This window comes from Orbicella franksi, chromosome 15 (genome assembly GCF_964199315.1).
Source record: "Orbicella franksi chromosome 15, jaOrbFran1.1, whole genome shotgun sequence".
In the NCBI taxonomy this organism is placed as follows: domain Eukaryota; kingdom Metazoa; phylum Cnidaria; class Anthozoa; order Scleractinia; family Merulinidae; genus Orbicella; species Orbicella franksi.
Window position 1 is genome coordinate 15901853 of NC_138159.1, and position 17500 is coordinate 15919352.

At 40.2% G+C, this 17500-nt stretch overlaps 4 protein-coding genes across 8 annotated transcripts in view; 2 read left to right on the top strand and 2 right to left on the bottom strand.

Annotated features, from left to right (window-relative positions):
* LOC145470092 (protein phosphatase 1 regulatory subunit 21-like) overlaps positions 1–9466 on the bottom strand; it is a 27415-nt gene extending 17949 nt beyond the window's left edge. Inside the window, exons 1-16 of the mRNA XM_081453919.1 lie at positions 9272–9466; positions 7585–7653; positions 7333–7410; positions 6466–6534; positions 6214–6309; positions 5499–5569; positions 5291–5384; positions 4861–4919; positions 4701–4747; positions 4505–4552; positions 4273–4325; positions 3310–3399; positions 2273–2332; positions 1719–1820; positions 834–922; positions 35–171 (exon numbers count right to left, since the gene is read on the bottom strand). Coding sequence (XP_081310045.1) covers positions 35–171; positions 834–922; positions 1719–1820; positions 2273–2332; positions 3310–3399; positions 4273–4325; positions 4505–4552; positions 4701–4747; positions 4861–4919; positions 5291–5384; positions 5499–5569; positions 6214–6309; positions 6466–6534; positions 7333–7410; positions 7585–7653; positions 9272–9334 — 1225 coding nt within the window. The 5' untranslated portion in view covers positions 9335–9466. The remainder of the gene's footprint in view (positions 1–34; positions 172–833; positions 923–1718; positions 1821–2272; positions 2333–3309; positions 3400–4272; positions 4326–4504; positions 4553–4700; positions 4748–4860; positions 4920–5290; positions 5385–5498; positions 5570–6213; positions 6310–6465; positions 6535–7332; positions 7411–7584; positions 7654–9271) is intronic.
* LOC145470093 (uncharacterized) overlaps positions 1–15837 on the top strand; it is a 25575-nt gene extending 9738 nt beyond the window's left edge. The window contains exon 2 of the mRNA XM_081453920.1: positions 15824–15837. The gene's annotated coding sequence lies outside the window, so the exon portion shown is untranslated. The remainder of the gene's footprint in view (positions 1–15823) is intronic.
* LOC145470091 (DIS3-like exonuclease 2) lies at positions 9511–13637 on the top strand. 2 transcript variants are annotated; one of them, XM_081453918.1, is made up of 2 exons: positions 9511–9613; positions 9715–13637. In XM_081453918.1, exon 2 carries the CDS (start codon positions 9754–9756, stop codon positions 13336–13338), a length of 3585 nt encoding a protein of 1194 aa, XP_081310044.1. In that variant the 5' UTR covers positions 9511–9613; positions 9715–9753; the 3' UTR covers positions 13339–13637. The 2 variants fall into 2 exon arrangements, with proteins under 2 accessions (XP_081310044.1, XP_081310043.1); XM_081453917.1 differs by having other exon boundaries at positions 9524–9591.
* LOC145470099 (intraflagellar transport protein 43 homolog A-like) overlaps positions 13741–17500 on the bottom strand; it is a 10946-nt gene continuing 7186 nt past the window's right edge. For all 4 annotated transcript variants that reach the window (XM_081453926.1, XM_081453927.1, XM_081453925.1 and 1 more), the window contains 4 exons: positions 16858–16930; positions 16054–16138; positions 15271–15333; positions 13741–14877 (listed from right to left, as the gene is read on the bottom strand). In XM_081453926.1, coding sequence (XP_081310052.1) covers positions 14767–14877; positions 15271–15333; positions 16054–16138; positions 16858–16930 — 332 coding nt within the window. In that variant the 3' untranslated portion in view covers positions 13741–14766. The remainder of the gene's footprint in view (positions 14878–15270; positions 15334–16053; positions 16139–16857; positions 16931–17500) is intronic.

Below are 17500 nucleotides of genomic sequence, written 5' to 3' on the forward strand. Positions count from 1 at the left end.
ATCTGAAATTTTTTCATGATCGTCATTAACTTACTTGCTGAGGATAGGACTTCAATGTGAGCATCAATCTTACTGAATATCGTAATCAGCTTTCTAAGAGAGTGAAGTAGAGCTTTGTTGTAAGCCTCTAGTGTGTTGGAACATGTTGAGGCTTTACACTCCTCACTAGTACTAGAAACAAAAAAAGAAAGAAACTTGTCACATTGCAGATCATTTCTGGTATCTTAGTTATGACAAGCTTTGAATACAATCAGCTCTAATCACTCCTTATCAGCAGCTTCCTAGTGCTTGTGCAAGCCCAATCTGAGCTTGGGTTTGAGATAACCTAAAGCTGGGAAATAGCTCTCACTGGTTCATGTCTTAATGGCTAGGCAAATTGCACCTTCCCCCCTGAAAGGGATGCTTGTCCATTGCAAGTTGTTCACTAGCATTCTGTCAGGTTATGAGAGGTGCAGTTACCTCATGGTTAGTGTGCTTGCCTCTGGATTGAGTGGTCCAGCTTCAAGCCCAGCTGGGAACATTTTGTTGTGTTCTTGGGCAAGACACTTTACTCTCACAGTGCCTCTCTCCACCCAGGTGTATAAATGGATACAGGCGAATTTAATGCTGGAAGTAACCCTGTGATGGACTAGCATCCCATCCAAGGGGCGAGTAGAAATACTCCTAGTCTCTCCATGCTGCTGAAACCAGTGACAAGCCCTGGCCTGATGGGCCACTTGGTTCCCCTCTAGGGAATCAGCTCAATGGATGGACTACAGCAAGAACTCAAACCAGGACCACAAAATACAGAGTGAAGTGCGCTTAATATCAGGCGCCCACAACACCTCTCTTACCTTAACACAAAGTAAGGAAGAAGCTTCTTGAGGTAGTTATTATATCTGTGGAATGCTTCAGCAAAATCTTGAAAACCAGGTATAGTCTCCTAGAAAATAATGTCAGCAATTATTTTAAACATAGTGATTTTAAGCTGAAAAACTTTCTTGACCAAGATATCTTTGAAATTAAATTATGCAAAGGATGTACTTGACATGACAAGATGACAAGATGACAAGATGACAATGTGTTTTATTAAAGATGATGAAAATAAAATACAAGAAAAAGCACATCTTGAAAAGGGAAACTAGACATGTGCTACAAGTGACATCTGTGATCCTTACTATGTTTCAGCACTGACGAAAGAGAATGAACACAGTTTGAAATTCCAACCACAACTTTATTTGCAACAGTTTAAGTTGCTTTACTAACTGAACATAGATTTTTTTCTCTTCAGTGATTCTGATTTACCTAGTGCATGTTAAATATTTATTATATAAGTTGTGTACTGTGCTATTCAACCAATGAGCACTTTTTCCATGGAAACATAGCCTCATCTAAACATGAGGTGGGTTTGCAGAATTCAAGACAGTTATGCAAACCCAAGATGCAGTCTTGAAGGATTTGCATTACTTTTGAGAAATCTCCCAACTCCCGAAATGTTAGCTGAGGCTACAGTACCTAAACACGGAAAAAATACTCTAAATATTGCTTTTATAAAATATTTCTCAAAAATATACGTAAATCTAAAATGTCACAACCATGTTTTCATACTCTCATCTAAACACACCTTTAGTCCAAATTATGAGAGTGCGCTTAGTATCTCAGATATTTTGTAATAGATGCTCTTTCGACACGGCAACATTAGTACAAACAGTAAAGAGTACTAGTGTTGCACTACTCACCATTGAAATCAAAGAATCTGTTTTGATGCTGTTATAGAATGATACAAAGGACTGCTCCACAGCTCTCAGTACTGTTGCATTGCTATGAAGGTGGTCACAAAACTACAAAACAAAACAAAACATAGAAGGCAATAAAATATAAATTAAATGTATCAACCCCAACAAACATCTTGAATGTAAATATCTTTTCCTTCAATCAGCATTTTGATTTTATCAAGGTTACTATTTCAATCTGCTTTCCAAGATGTTTAGATGATTCAAAGCAATTTTTCCAAAAGCCTAGTAATCTACAGTACTTCCACATGAAACAAAAAAATTATTGTTTTATTTTGAATATAACTACCAGACAAGCACTTAACGACATGTAATTAAACCACTTTGGACATTAATTTTAAACATGAATACCATATTACATTGAATTTTCTGTATTTCTGTATTTATTTTTTTGTTGAGCCCTTTTATCACGAGTCCCTGGCTTGGGATAATGGGAAACCACATTATCTCCCTGTGTCAGTCCGCACATTAGCTGATGATAGCTTACTGTTAATGTTCACCTTCTGGGTGGCTGGACTGAGTTGCTGTTGAGTGGATTCCACAAAGAATGTCTTGAGTCGCTAAAAATTGAGGGAAACAGTGAATTACAGGTATTAATAGCAAACATTTTCTCCTTTTCTGGCAAACATTTTCTTTGTTCATGAAAATATATCTTTGCATTGGTCAGCACATTACACTTAAAGAGACCTATGTCAATTCTCCCTGGCTTTCATAATATTTGCTTCATATGAAATGTATAATTCATACCAGGGACATAACATGCATTCTTGCACCATGCATGCACCAAAGAGAGAAGTTAATCAAGTGCCAAAGGCACAAGCTTCTGAGGGGGCTTGGGGGTATGTCCCCTCAGGAAAGTTTTATTTTAAGGGGCTCAGAAATGCCATTTCCCACATTTTTCCAAGGAAAAGTTAAGAAATAGAAAACATGTATTGTGTTTCTATCGAGTTAGAGAAACACAAGTGGAAGTTTGGTAGAATGAGAAATGCTGCAGGAACACGAGCCGCAGGCGAGTGTTTCCACAGCTTTTTCGAGTTCTCCCAAACTTTCATGAGTGTTTCTGTAACTCAGTAGAAACACGGAGAACATGTTTTCTATTTTTTTGAGAAAACAATGTGACAGAAAAAAGGAAAACAACTTGTTACTTTGATTATCAAAATGTAAATTCTGTTTGCTCATGCCATCATTACATCAACAGCTCATGCTAGATCTGTGTTTCTATCGAGTTATAGAAACACGATTTTTAACCAATCAGCATGCGTATTTTCTTAGGACTGTTTTCTAATTTCATATATCAAACCATGGAAAAATTTTTGAGTATTTAGGGCTAATTGATAGTAAGTTTAAGAGGAAAGACTAGAGACTAATAAATTTAGAACTATCAGTTTTTTTTTCTGGATTTCCAGGAGTACACCCACGTGTAAATACCTTTGGCAGTCCATATTTAGATCCCCCTTCCCTAAAATCCTGTATCTGCCCAAGTATATAGAGGGAAAGTATTAATAAATAACATTCTACTCTCGCATCAGTTCAATACCTGTTCAGTGTAGGTAAGAAAGTTAGACATCCCTGACACAAGCTCACGAACCAGCTCAACTGCTTGGCAAATAACTTCCTTTGCTTTCACCTTAGAGAAAAAAAGTCAATTGAAAGTAAACCATCCATCAGACATTTTACAGAGGTAGATATAACTTAAAGGTTACACATAATATAGAATGCCACCATCTGCTAGCCTGTTTCAGGTGCAATTAATGTCAGGAATGAGCAAAGACATCGACATGGCAATTTTTCTTGGACATTGTGTCAAAGGGGGAAGGCGCAATGAGGTTAACCCAATTTGAAGCACCACATAACACCGAAGATGAAGGAGATGGGGCTTTCAGTTTATATCCCTTATCCCAGAAGACTTGAACGTCTAACCATTTGCAGTTGTAATTACAAAGGTTGCACATTCTCCTCAGTTATTTAAAGATCATGAAGCATTGGTCTGGTCTGGGGTCTGAACCCTCAACCTCCCGCATAGCAGAATGGTTGCAAAGGGAATGACCCTTTCCCCATTAGGGAAAATATTATAGGCTGGTGTTGAATTTTTCTCATGTTATTTTGCCAGTTCTCCACAATCTGAGAGCCAAAAGCAGGTTACCACACAGAATCAAGCAATTACCTAACAGCTATGGAATATCAAAAAAATATAAATGTTTTAGGTCACAATAACATTCAGGTTAAAATGAAATTCCTTTGTCTCTAAACCCTAATTATTCATGGATCATGAATAATTAGCCTAGTTTCATCTTAAAGTTTGTTGACGTTTGTTAGGGTTTGTCTGGGTAGCTTTAGTTTTAGTGTTTGGCAATCAACAGTGTGTTCAAACAGCTTTTCAGCCCATCAACGTTCTTGTGTCAACATATATAGTACTCAATGCAGATTACATGTTATTTATTACATATTATTTTGATTATCCAAGACTTAACCACGATTAACAAAGAGTATCATTCTATACCTGGTGCTTGCGATCATGTGTTGGTACATTTAGCTTGTTCAATTCTCTGATACCTGAAATTGAATGGAATTGAACAAGTCATAAAGCAGTTAATTTACCTAACAACAGTAACAACATTTAATTCCACTATAAGTTTAAACATTCAAGCATGTACATGTACATAGTAGAAATAAATGTCTGGTGCATAGAAGAGAGGGATCACATTAATAGCCAAACATCATGATGTGCTTACTTGTGTCATTGAATGGAAGTTTTTCTGTAACAACCTTAGACACATCATCTGAAAGAAGCAATGTTTACAGCGTTATTTCTCTTACCATATTTACTCCATCCAGAAAAAGTCAAATGGCTGGTTTAACTAATTGACCCAGTCTTTTCAATGTCCAGCATTAGAAAGAAATAAATGTGCTAAAAATGCACTGTCATACCATATCTTGAAGTCATTTCCTTGTGTAAGAGCTTCAGTTGTTGGTGGCTGTGAATTTAGAATACACTTTGCTATGTGCATTATTGTCACTGACAAAAATAATGCAACAGAAATCAAATCATTTAATGGAAGAACATGAGCATGCTTTTATTTCTAATTACCCTTTCTCAGCCTTGAAACTTGCTACTTTTAATTCTTCTTCTGTCTTATGAAGTTTAGCCTTAAAAGAAAAATTATGTTAGTTTGGACCATTAAATAAATAAAATATAAATGAATATCATATAATAATATTAATAAGCAATAACATGATTGTCATACTCAATCTGTTATCGAACATGTCTATAAGCTGAGTAGACATTATTCTTACAACTTGATACTAATCAAAGAGGCATAAAAAATGAATTTCCTACATCTTCAATCTAACAATTTTGCATAGCCTGGTTTGATCTTAGTATTTGTTGAGATTTGTTAGGGTTTGTCAGGGTAGCTTTGGTTTGGCAATCAACAGTGTGTTCAAACAGCTTTTCAGTCCATCAACTTTCTTGTGTCATCATAATTTATATAGTATTCAATGCTGATTGCTTAACAAACCTCTAACAAGGCTCTCTCCTCATTAAGTTTATCAAGAACCATTTTATGCTTGCCATTAGCTTCATCTAAAATCTTCTGGTGATCAGTGGAATTCCTAAAAAAAATGACAAACATAATATTGACAATCAATAACATTTTAATATCTATGAACTACAAACTGATTAACATGTGAGCCAAACATTTGACTACATTCTAAGCATACTGTCACCTTTCTAGAGCTTCCAACTTCTCCTGAAGGGTCAATATTGTTCCTTTGTGTTCCTGGGTTGTTTCATATAACTGCCAGGTAAAATTATAAGGCACTATTAAACTGGGCTACAGCTTGCACAACCAAAGAAGGCAATCATGAATTTAAGATGGTCTACTCTGGGTTTTGTCCTTCAGTAATTTTAAGTTAAGGTGGTTCCATTACTGGATAGTTAGAACTAGGCCGAAACATTTTTTCACAAGAATCGACAAAACAAGATTGTTGGAGCGCAGATGAGAAAATTAAGTCAGATTCTGCTCAAAGTTCTAGCAATAAGTGCAAAAATTATTGTATTAAAAATCTACTCATAGCACGGTAACCTTCTGAAAACTCTTTGAAACACCTCACTTTCATTCATTTCTCTAAGTGACCCTGAGATTAAATTCTCAAGCATTCTTGAGAAACTTAATATCAAACCTTGTAAGAAAGCTTAAAGCATGTGTGTTAGTCAACATGTTTTCAACTGAATGGATGTGAAATGTCCAATTTAATTAAGACATTAACATCTTCAGGTTGGCTTCAGTGTTCTCTTACGGGGTCAGTCTTGATAAGTTGCTCTTAACTGTATTCAAAATAATATTACCATGCTACATCTGAGGTTTGTTTGAAAATTTTATTTTTGCCCTTTTTGCTACGATGTTCAGTGGAAATCATCTTACATGTTTGTGGTACCAACCTCTCTCTGAAGTCTCTCATTTTCTTGTATTTTTATCTGAAGTTCCTGATCTTTCACATCATTATCATCTCCCCTTACCATCCCATCAATTCTTGACTGCAATGCAAAAGACATTCATGGACTGACGTTAATCACTAATCCTACAAATTGAAAATACATAGATGCAAAGCTTTTGGGTTAAAAGTGCAGGATTTCATTTTGAGAAATCAATGCAGTTATGTATGTGAATCAGACAGTAAACTTGATATCAACCTTTCCTCTCCTGTTCTTTCCATCATAATCATCAAGTTCTTCCTGTAAGACTGACACTCTCTTTGACAACTAAGAAAAAAAAAGTATGATGAAATTATAGTTTGACAGATTATGGTCCTGCAAAGCTAGACTTTGTATATGGCTACCCTAGTCTGGCTAAAGAGAGGCCCCACTAGGGGGGGAGGGTCCTAAGTATCCCAAATCCTGTTACCTTTTTGCCTAAATGACCTGTATGTCATTTATTCCAAATGAAAAAATTAGCAATTTTCCTGCTCTATAATCCTGTTTTATCTGACCTAAATATCCCGTACCCCAACAATTTTTTACCTAAATATCCCGTATTCTAAAAACCCCTAAGATGCCCTCTAGAGACCAATGCTGGATACAGAGAACCAGGGGGGCCCAGGTTGTCAAACCGTTTTACCAAAATATAAGGTCAAAACTTGTTATGGTATTTTTTCAGCTTCCTAATTTTCACATCAAAACACCACCTTCACTACTTCCCCCATATTTTAATCAAGAGGAGGCCCTTCCTAACCGTAGCCCCTCCCTCATTTAAGTGACAATAGATCTGTAAGACTTCAAATGTCTCTTTTGTGGATTCAGTTGTTACCCACCCTACTCAAGGGACTCTGAAATTTAATTTGAAATACTATACTGATGGCAGAACTCAACAGCTATCCATGATTATCTCTGATTGAGACTGTACTACTTGAATCTGAGACAATACAAGAAGCTCTGTCAAGCCAAATTATCAAGAATATCTGATCATTCCACCTTGTCAATCTCAGCTGACAATCTCTGAGCAGAGGAAAAAACAAGCAAGTGGTAAGAAATGCCTGTTTACTTTACTTTACGTTGCCTTACCTGATCGTTTCTGAATTGCAGGCTGTCAATCTCTTGTTCATATTTCCTAATAGATTGATCCTTCTGCCGTACAGTTTCCTGGAAAACAACATCAGAAATAATAGAATCAAAATTTCAGTGAAAATCCTTATCTGTATATAGTAATATTGCTAGTAAAATCAACCGGTTATTTTGGCCTGTCATTTCACAGTGCAAAAACAACATGTATAAAATTCAAAAAACAAAACAAAGGATACATTGATTCTTAATAACCTGAAGAGTCTTTGTCTTTTCTTGTTCCTCTATCACAGCCTTCTTTAGAACGGTGTTCTGTGCTCTTTGCTATGAATTAAAGGTATAGTTACTAAAATCTGTTGCAAAAGGAGTAGGTTTATCACAGGAAGAAAAGAGATTGGTATCAAAGAAAAATTCCACAAGCCCTTAAGCAACTATTGATGACCATTTTTGGTCCCACAAGCTAAATTAAGCCCATCAGCTAGTCAAATGCCCAGAATACGCCCAAGCTATGTTGAAGTTTGAACTATTTGATTGATACATAATTTAGCTAAATTATTGTTTGGATTGGCAAGTGAGATTTTGTGTGGAGAAAGAAGCCCCACTGATAATTATGTTTTTTGATACCACTCAAAGCTGGGGAGAGGGGTTACTCCCATATATAACAGTTTAACCTACATGGATACATGCCACTATGAAGGGCATGGTTATCAGGCAGTTTAGTCTGGGATAGGGTAAATAGAAATTCCACAGTTTTGGTCTAGAATACTTTCAGGGTATAATTTACTGGAAAAGTAGCCAACGTATAAATAATTTAGTCTAGAACTGGGTTCTTTACCCACAGGGTTCTTAATAATAGAAATTGAAACTTGAAAGTGACTTTGTGAGGATATTGGTATAGTTAGCGCACATTGAACCACATTAGTGATACATTTTCTGCATGGGAAATAGCTAGTCTGGGATAGGGTAGGGGTTTTTGGTGCTCACTGTAGTCTAGAATAGGGTCTAGTATAGCGTAAGGGTTTCACTGTCTCCCAGTGGCCACACCCCTACCCAATGAATTACAGAGTACCCCCTTGGATTCAAAGGAAGTAGAGTCTCACTCAGTAGCTACACATGCTTCACCTAGAGATCAAAGAATCTGACCTCTCCTTTTAGTTTTCCTAAGTGCGTGTTCATAAAATATCTGTAGTCACCCAAGGAGAGTAACTGCAAAATTTATCCTGTAGACAGACCAGGACGAGGTTCAAGGCAAGTAAACACAACACACTTGAGTTTATATTTGAACACAAGCAAAGCTAACAGTAAACAACTTAGCTTCGACGAGCTTCAACAGCATGCGCTCTCTGTAACTGGTTCTGACCTGTTCTGAGACTAAACAGCATGTGACGTAACAGTCACAAAGTGTCCCACTACAGTCCAAGGGGGTGGGATGGGGGGAACTCCCAAACGGCAAAAAAAATTTAAAAGGAAATTATACAGGCGGAGTAGTTTCAAACCAAAAACCTTCCATGGGGAAGGTATGGATACTTACTGGAACAAGTATTTACAATAAAATTTCAGGGGAAATGAGAAAATCGTATTTTGTCACATTTCCCATATTGCAGGTGATGCCTTCTTCCTTTAAAATGGCAATCGATGAAAAAATTTGGTGGCCATTCCCATATTTAAGAACTGAGAAAAGTTGCAGAAGTTAAGATTAAGTTAATTTTTGACAGACATTTGGGATCGCGTTTAAGATTCCTATTGCCTTCCATTCCATGCACGCAGCAAAAATAAGCTTACATCACTCCGCAGCAAAACAAAAATAATACAATTTAACTTAAGATTATCGCTTTGGTAATGTTGTACACAAGTAAACAAATCAAGATTTCAATTATTAAGCCTTTTTTAACAAGCCTTAAAATTATGTTTCCTTATTTGAGGCAACACAGGCGAAACAAACCTTTGCAAATTCTGCAGCCAGTTTCTGATACTTTGCTTGGAGCGTTTGTGAGTCTGCACTCATCTTGGTTCTTTGAATATTAGCTCATCAAGATCAGATCAGAGAGAGCGAACTAGCTATGCAAGACTTGATCATTAGCTTCAGATGTCATTTGCGTGCTTCCAGTCCGCCATCTTGTTTTCTCTTCGAATAACCACGTGACCCCCTTAGGAGAGTAGTGACCCATGGGAAAGACGAAACAAAAACAAAGATGGCGGAAGGAACGAAGGCGCGATAACTCGTGAAATTTCTTCCGTTTTCTAACACCTGACGTGATGCTGGTACGTCGTATATTTCATTAAGGTAATACAAAGCGTCTGTTGTTAATTAAATGCCAATCTTTGGCTTAACAACAGCCGACTCTTTAACTTAAAAGTTATGTTATTGTGCACTTTAACTTCCAGCGCTTATTCCATGTGTCGTGTGCAAGACCTGAATTGTCAATGGATTTGAACTGTAAAGAACTTGAAAAACGCAGCGAGGATGGAGAAGAAGAGGTAGTGGAAGCTACAGATTGTATCGGGCCGGCTGCGAACTTTGCTCGTGCAGAAGAAATCGATGCACGTGCAAGTACTACAGGTTGTGATGCTACAAATGCGAAAGATGAAGCGAGTTTAACACAAACTGTGCCCGCAGATGGCCGTGAAAATGCAGAGAAAGAGGTGGAAGTTGTTGGTGGTGCAGCTCAAAGTCAAAAGAAGAAACGCAAGAGACGAAAGAAGAAAAAACAAGGTTCTGAAACTGCAAGTGCAGTGTCAGCAGTAGTTACTGATTGTGATGCAATAGTGGAAGAGAGTGATGTTACACAACCAACTTCTCCTGACTCAGCTGAACAATTGAATAACTGCGCTGACGAAGAAGAAGAAGAAGATCGTGTTCATTCAGCTCCAAGCGCGGGCCAGGATCAAACGAATAGCAAGAAAAAGCGAAGATCGAGAAGAAGACGAGGAAAGAGCGCACAGGTGAGGGAAGAAACATCGCAAGTGCAAGTCCAAGAAAACATGGCAAAGGGAGACAGCGCGAGCGCAAACCTCGCAGCGGAAGGCGATAACGAACCACGGCATGATACGCCGACTCCTGAGAATGCAAGAGGCGGGAAAAAGAAGCGTAACAGGCGAAGGAAATCTGGTAAAGTTCGTGGTGAAGGCGAAGACCCCGAAGCTAGCCGAGAGGTGAACCAGCTTCACAGTAAAACACCAAACAGCGTTCAGCACCAACAAACAAGAAGTGTGAATCACACAACACCAAGATCACATGAAAGATCTGGAATGAGAAATTCACCCCACAGTACGCTTAAGACCAAAGGTAACCAACAGAGGCCTCTGTACGAACAATTCTGGCCTGTAGAGAAAGTGTCGGCTGGGTTGAAGAGAGATGAGCTTGTTAAAGGTGTATTGAGGATTAACCCACGGAACTACGAGATGGCCTGGGTGACTGTGCCGGGACTGGGGCGAGATGTGCTGATAGAGGGAATGCTGAGGCGTAACAGGGCTCTTAATGGCGACGTGGTCGCGCTGGAAATTCTACCCAGACATGATTGGAAGATCATGAAGGGAGAGCTGAATTATAACGGTTTGAGCTTGGGGGATCCTGATCAGGAACACGCTAACGTAGAAAACGTGACATTGAATGTGGAGAAGATGTCCATTAGCAACGGGGATGAACCACATTCAGCTGAAACACCCTCCAAGAGTCATCACATCACTGTGGATGAAGTGCCAGAGCGATACTTGCAGAAAACAGCGAAGGTAGTGTATATCATAGAGAAGAAGCACTCCCGTGTTGCTACAGGAAATCTAAAGCCCTTCACCCACCCTAAAGAATGCCCTGATGGACTCTTCTCCCCAATTGACAGTCGGTTGCCAAGGATACGCATCCCACGGGAAAAGTGTCCGCCAGGATTCTTTGACAGACCACGTGACTTCCAAAACACGCTGCTTGTGGCGCGTATTATCAGTTGGCCCGAGACCTCTTCAAAGGATTCTTTCCTCGCGATCGGCACCATCGCGCGAAGACTGGGCGAGGCGGGTGAAATCGACCCGGAGACGGAAGGGATCCTTCTGGAGTACGGGATTGATTCAGGGCCATTTTCAGACGAGGCTCTGGCGTGTTTACCTCAGGAAACACCTTGGAAGATACCCGAAGAGGAGTTGGAATATAGAAGAGATTTTCGTGCAGATTGTGTTTTCACGATCGATCCTCTTACAGCCAGAGATCTGGACGATGCAGTGCACTGCAAGAAACTAGAAGATGGCCTCTTCGAAGTTGGAGTACACATCGCCGATGTCAGCTTCTTCGTTCGCCGAGGGACTGCCCTGGACGAGGTGGCCGAAGAGAGAGGAACTTCCACCTATATGGTTCAGAAGGTTGTGCCCATGCTCCCGCGCCGCTTGTGCGAGGAGCTGTGCAGTTTAAACCCTGGTGAAGATCGTCTGACATTCTCTGTTGTTTGGAAAATGTCCGATAAAGGAGAAATATTAGACGAGTGGAAAGGGAGAGGAATCATTCGCTCGCGTGTTAAGATGGCCTACGAACACGCCCAGGACATGATCGACAAACCAAGCCGAACGTGGAACCCAAACGAGCTGCCACCGATATCAGACGGCGCGAGCGTGGAAGAAATCTCAGCGCAAGTAAATCAGCTTCATAAGTTCGCTGTGCGTCTACGGCGCAATCGTTTTGAAAATGGCGCGCTGCGCCTCGATCAAGTGAAAATCCGGTTTGACCTGGATCAAGAAACAGGTTTGCCCAATGGCTATCACGTGCACAAACAGCGAGACGCCAACAAGCTCATTGAAGAGTTCATGCTGCTGGCCAACATGGCGGTGGCTCATCACATATATACCGCTTACCCAGAGACGGCTATGCTGAGGCGTCATCCCAAACCACACCAGAAACAACTCGACGATCTCCTCGAGTTGTGCAAGTCATTTGGAATCACCTTCAACTGTACATCGTCGAAAACCATTCACGAATCGCTGGCACAATTTCCGCTGGGCTCCCCTGAGCGTGAGGTTTTGGTCAACCTGACCATGCGCCCCATGAAGAACGCGGAGTATTTTTGCACGGGGTCCGTAGAGGAAGGCGAATATGGACACTACGCCTTGAGCGTACCTCTGTACACGCATTTTACGTCTCCCATAAGAAGATACCCGGATATAGTTGTGCACAGGCTCTTGGCCGCGAGTCTTGGTATTGATCAACCGCTGAATCAAGAGCCAGCAATTGTCGACATGATAGCAGAACATTGCAATGATCGTAAACTTGCGGCTAAGAGAGCTAGTGAACTTAGCAATGAACTGTTCTTTGGTATTTTTGTGCGCGAAAGCGGCCCCCTTGAGGAGGAGGGAATGGTACTCAATCTGATGGACCAATCACTGGACGTTCTTGTCCCAGAACTGGGTGTGGTCAAGCGGGTTTATCTGAAGTTCTGCCCCGGAGTGAAAAGCTTTACCTTTACTAAAGGAGTGAAGGGAAAACCAGCCGAGATGTGTTTGGTTTGGAGTGTCAGGTTGAAAACGACGGGTGCTACTTACGAAGAAGAACAAGAGGTGAAAATCTTTAATCAAGTACGCGTGATTCTGACAACAGAAAGCGAAACAGAGACTAAAACCTCTCAGCCGTTCAAGGTAATGGCAAAACTTGTACCCTCTCTTAAGTGCGGAGATGAGTATTACGTCCCGTCAACTCCAGCAGCCTATAAATCACTCGAGAAGAAGAAGGCTGCATCAAGCTCTTCAGGAGCAGGTTCTCCGAACGCTCCCGACGATGTCCGGAGGAAACTCTTCGACTCGGAACAAAAGCGCCAAGTTTCACACGGTTCCGATGTCACTGCCGAGTCTAAAAGAGCCGCCGACGTTAATTCCGTAAATGGCAAGTGCGATGACGACGAAACAGCATCCCGTGATTCTGATGACGTCATTGTGGAGTCCGAAGACGACGACGAAACAAGCAAATTGCCGAATGAAGCCACGAAGTTTGCCGACGATTCCGATGATGTCATCGTAGAATCCGAGGGTGACGATTAGACTTACAGAAAATAATGCTGGAACGATATTTAAACTGTTTTTAGTTCAATTCTGAAACTTGTAACCAAAGACGATGTATAGGATTTTACCAGTAGTGGAATTTTGTTGTTTCAATATCGAGTCCAACTCAAATCTCAAGAAGGGAACTTTGGTTGATTTTAGTCGACATTCATTTAATAGCATGCAATTATTTACACCCTTCGTACCGCAAATACTGAGGTACGGTTTTAAAACTCAGAAAATACCATGTTACATTAGGTAGCTTCTGAATTTATCAAATTAAAAGTGGGAAGTTACAAGAGCTATTGAATTTTATTCGGTAAGCCCACGCAACTAACTGTGTTTAAGGCCTCGTCCTCTATGATATGCTCTTTGGGGTCGACTCGATCGCAAATCTTTCTAAGACCGAGACTTGAAATTGGGGAAGTTGACATGGAGATAACTTGGGTCTTGCCAAACGAGAGAAGAATGTTGTGGAAATATTTATGAATTTCAGGGTTTCTCAGGAGGTCTCTGTTTTCACGCGTCGCTTCTTGCGGAGGCTTAAAATACGCGTCTCACAAGCAGAAAAGAAAAAGGGTTTTGATTTCATTTTTGCAAATAAAATGTTTACCCGCTTACCCACGAGGAGACAATGTTAACTAAAACTTAGGGTCGCGCGGAACTTCACCCCCTCCTCCTGGGGGACTCTAGGAACGATTTGGAACGAGATTGTGGGTGGATAAAAAGAACGATTTGCACTGATTCAAAAATCTGTGATCTGTTCAACCCTTGCGCTTTTTTTACTTGAATAATTGTCATCTGGCTATTCACGTTTGCTTAAATTCATGGCAAGCAGACAGGATTGGCGCCGGAAAAAGAAAAAGAAAATTCCGCCGAATCAACACGTTGATTGGAAGTTGCCAAAATTATAAATGAAAAAACGTGTAAGTGAAAATCTTAAACCACTTCTTAGCATATTACGACAGAAAAATACCATGCAAACAAATGCGTTTCTCATGTTTTTTCGTTTTGTTTTATTTGTTAGGACATTTGACCGCTAGTTCTTTCACCGAGGAACGCACAGAAAACTCAAAAAAAGCGCGAATGTGTACATGCTGTATGAACAGAACTTTGCATACGATGGCGGCGTCTGCAAAGAGAAGGAGTGGCTACTGTATTTTACAATTTTTAACTCGTCCTCGTTGCATTTACGAGCATTAATATTTACGAGAAGAGAAAAACTACAAAAAGGAAAGAAAAATAAAAGGCTGCAAACCATTTGAACGTTTCCAGCAAAAACAAATAAAAACATATCTTTAATCTTCAAAGGACGGCTTCTTTGATGAGACCAAAGCGACAAATTTTCCTACACTTGCCGGCTCTGGATTAATAAATATATTTCCTGGCCTTCTCCGTCTTCAATAATTTAAAACGTTTTTAGTTCGTTCATGTGTTAGACTCTTCTAGTTCATCTGTTTCTTTCCCAGTGTCCCACTCGGTTTGTAGCTCGGATGCTACTTCAGTGAATAGTCGGTCCCAGTCCCAAGGTTTGTCCTCCTGAAAGAACGAAGTGATGTTAGAAAATGCTTGCAACAACTTGGTTAGACAAAAGTAATTTGCGAAGTCAAAATCCTTGCAACTGGTTAAGAAAGCCGTAAAATAAGCCAATCAATCGTGACTTGGTCGCGCGAACGTTCCCAGTTTAAGTTTTCCCGTGCTTTCTACACACGACGTGTTGCTTCGAGTTCTGATTGGTTAATTGCGTTATTTCATCCTCCTGATTGGCTGATTCCTCTGGAGTTCGTTTTACCACTTTTACCAGGCAGAGAAGATACATTATCTTAACTACAACCTCCATTTGAGCAAACGATTTAAATAAAGTTTAACATTTCAGTGATAATTTTCTTGAGCACAAAACTAAAATGCGTGGCATATTTTGTATAGACCTACCTCAAACACTTCCGTTTCTGGAGATAAAACATTAGTGAGGAGTTTTAGGTCAATTTCGCCATCCTGCAAAATGAAAAAGAAAACAAACATGAACACCATGCGGACACAGTTGTGTCCATTTCGCAAGTAAGGAAAATATTTTGGCTAAATATATTATCACAGGGGTAGGAAACAAAAAGAAAACCATATACAAGTCTTCTCAAGCAGACAAAACTGAGTATTTCTTTCTCTACGGAATCAGTAAGCAGTTGCCATTGAATTGCTTTATTCAAGTGTTTTCAACCGCAGTAATCTTCTCTACCGTACGGTGTATTCCCTCGCTGCGGTGCGTTTACAAACAGCTTTGCTTGCCCCGTGAACAATTCCTACAGAATTGTTTGGACAGGCCTATCACTCTAAAATATAGAAGTTTTCCTGTTTCGTGCTATCATGTTTATGTACACAATAGCCTCCGTTTGGCCCGAAAATATGCTCAGATATTTCTCCGCGGACAGTTTTCTGAGAGCGTAGCTCGAGGAAGGCTGTGAGTTTTGAGGAACAGATTATGTCCAAGGACAAATATCCGAGCATATTTTCACGCCAAATGGAGGCCATTTTGCTTATTATCCTTCAAATATTTTTCGCAACACGCGCAGTTTTGAAAATTGGCGAATGTCTCTCGGATATTCCCTAGTTTTAGCTGGGGTATGTTCAGTCACGTGACGCTTTAGCCCAATTCCACGTGAGCAAAAATATTTGATGGCTTATAATGGCTTGTGTTATCCCAGTCTTTACAGTACTCACCAGTAAGTTAACATTAAAGAGAGCTGACTGTTTCTGAAAGTAACTGTCCAGTTCCTTGTATGTCGCCACTCTGTTCACTTGAACGCTGTTATTGTGAACAAGAACCCTGCCATTGACTCAAGCAACGCAATGTATTTACTTCTATGCTAAATATAACAGAAAATTATGTACTTTAAAACGAGTGTGTGTATGATGCAGGCTGAATTTGCAGTTAAAATGAAAGAACCTGAAGAAAATTGCTCAAAGAGAGAAAAACCTGGCCTCATAACTCATGACTCGTCACGCATTCCTCTCGAGGGAAGGATTGCGTAACGTGTCCAGAAAGCGTCTGCGCCGAGCTGCGTAGGAGGCTAGCGAGAAACAAGTTAGCTAACCCTCTATCACGTGACCAACTTTCACTTCTGACTATGGTACGGTAGCGTTCACACTACGCCGGAGACATTTGAAAACGCAACTTTATTACTACGGTTAGGCCTTCCGTCCACGCTGATCCGTTACGAAAACGGAGCTTTTCGAAAACGCTCTTCAAAACGAAGGAAGTTGTAAACGCCGGCTTTTCGTTTTCGTGTGGACGGAAAACATTTTGAAAACGGAGCTTTGAAATCATCATCAAGAAAATGATGATGTCACGATAATCACGTGATTTCCCTGCCCGAGTCTTCCTCAAACACAAATCTAAAATGACCGGTGATTGATGCGTTTTCAAATTCTCCAGCAAAGTGTGGACAGGGCATAAGTTGATGCTTGAGGGGGAATTTTTTTCACACAATAAAAGGTTCCAAATGTAACATATCGATAACACACCTAGGTGGAGCAGCAATCTGAGTCATCATGTCCTCCTCTTGTACATCCTCAAGGTCAGGGATCACAGGAATATCTTCCAAAATAAATTAATAGTGTGAACTGTGGTCATATTTTACATAAAGAGGCCCCAACATAGGTTTAGCGGGATGCGGGATGAAAATACCTCCGCAGCCTGAGCGGGATTTGCTCATTTAGGCAGGCGGGATGCGGGCTAGTTTTAAAATTGCTGGCGGGATGCGGGAAAACAGAAAGTCACTCGTTACAGACGGTACGCGAAAACTACAACTACACATGAGCTCCTGCTCTGCACTGTAACCAGGCGGGATCGGGATAAACATTCTGAGTGGGGCGGGATGGGGGGAATGACTCTAGTACAAGAAGCGCCCTCTGTCTACTAAAAGTATATTGTACTAAATATTACTAAAAACTGGATCATTGGATAATGCAATTCGAGAGTTTTCATTGGCTTAGTCATCATGGGTTATGAGCCATTATACCATGCACTACAAATATGGTAAGCGTACACATGACTTCTTCCATTTGGGGCGTTTTTAATTTTTATTTTAGTTTAGTTTGCTATATTTTGGGGGCGTTATTGTAAAATAATTATTCCACTTGCCCTCGTTGGGTACAAGATGATTAT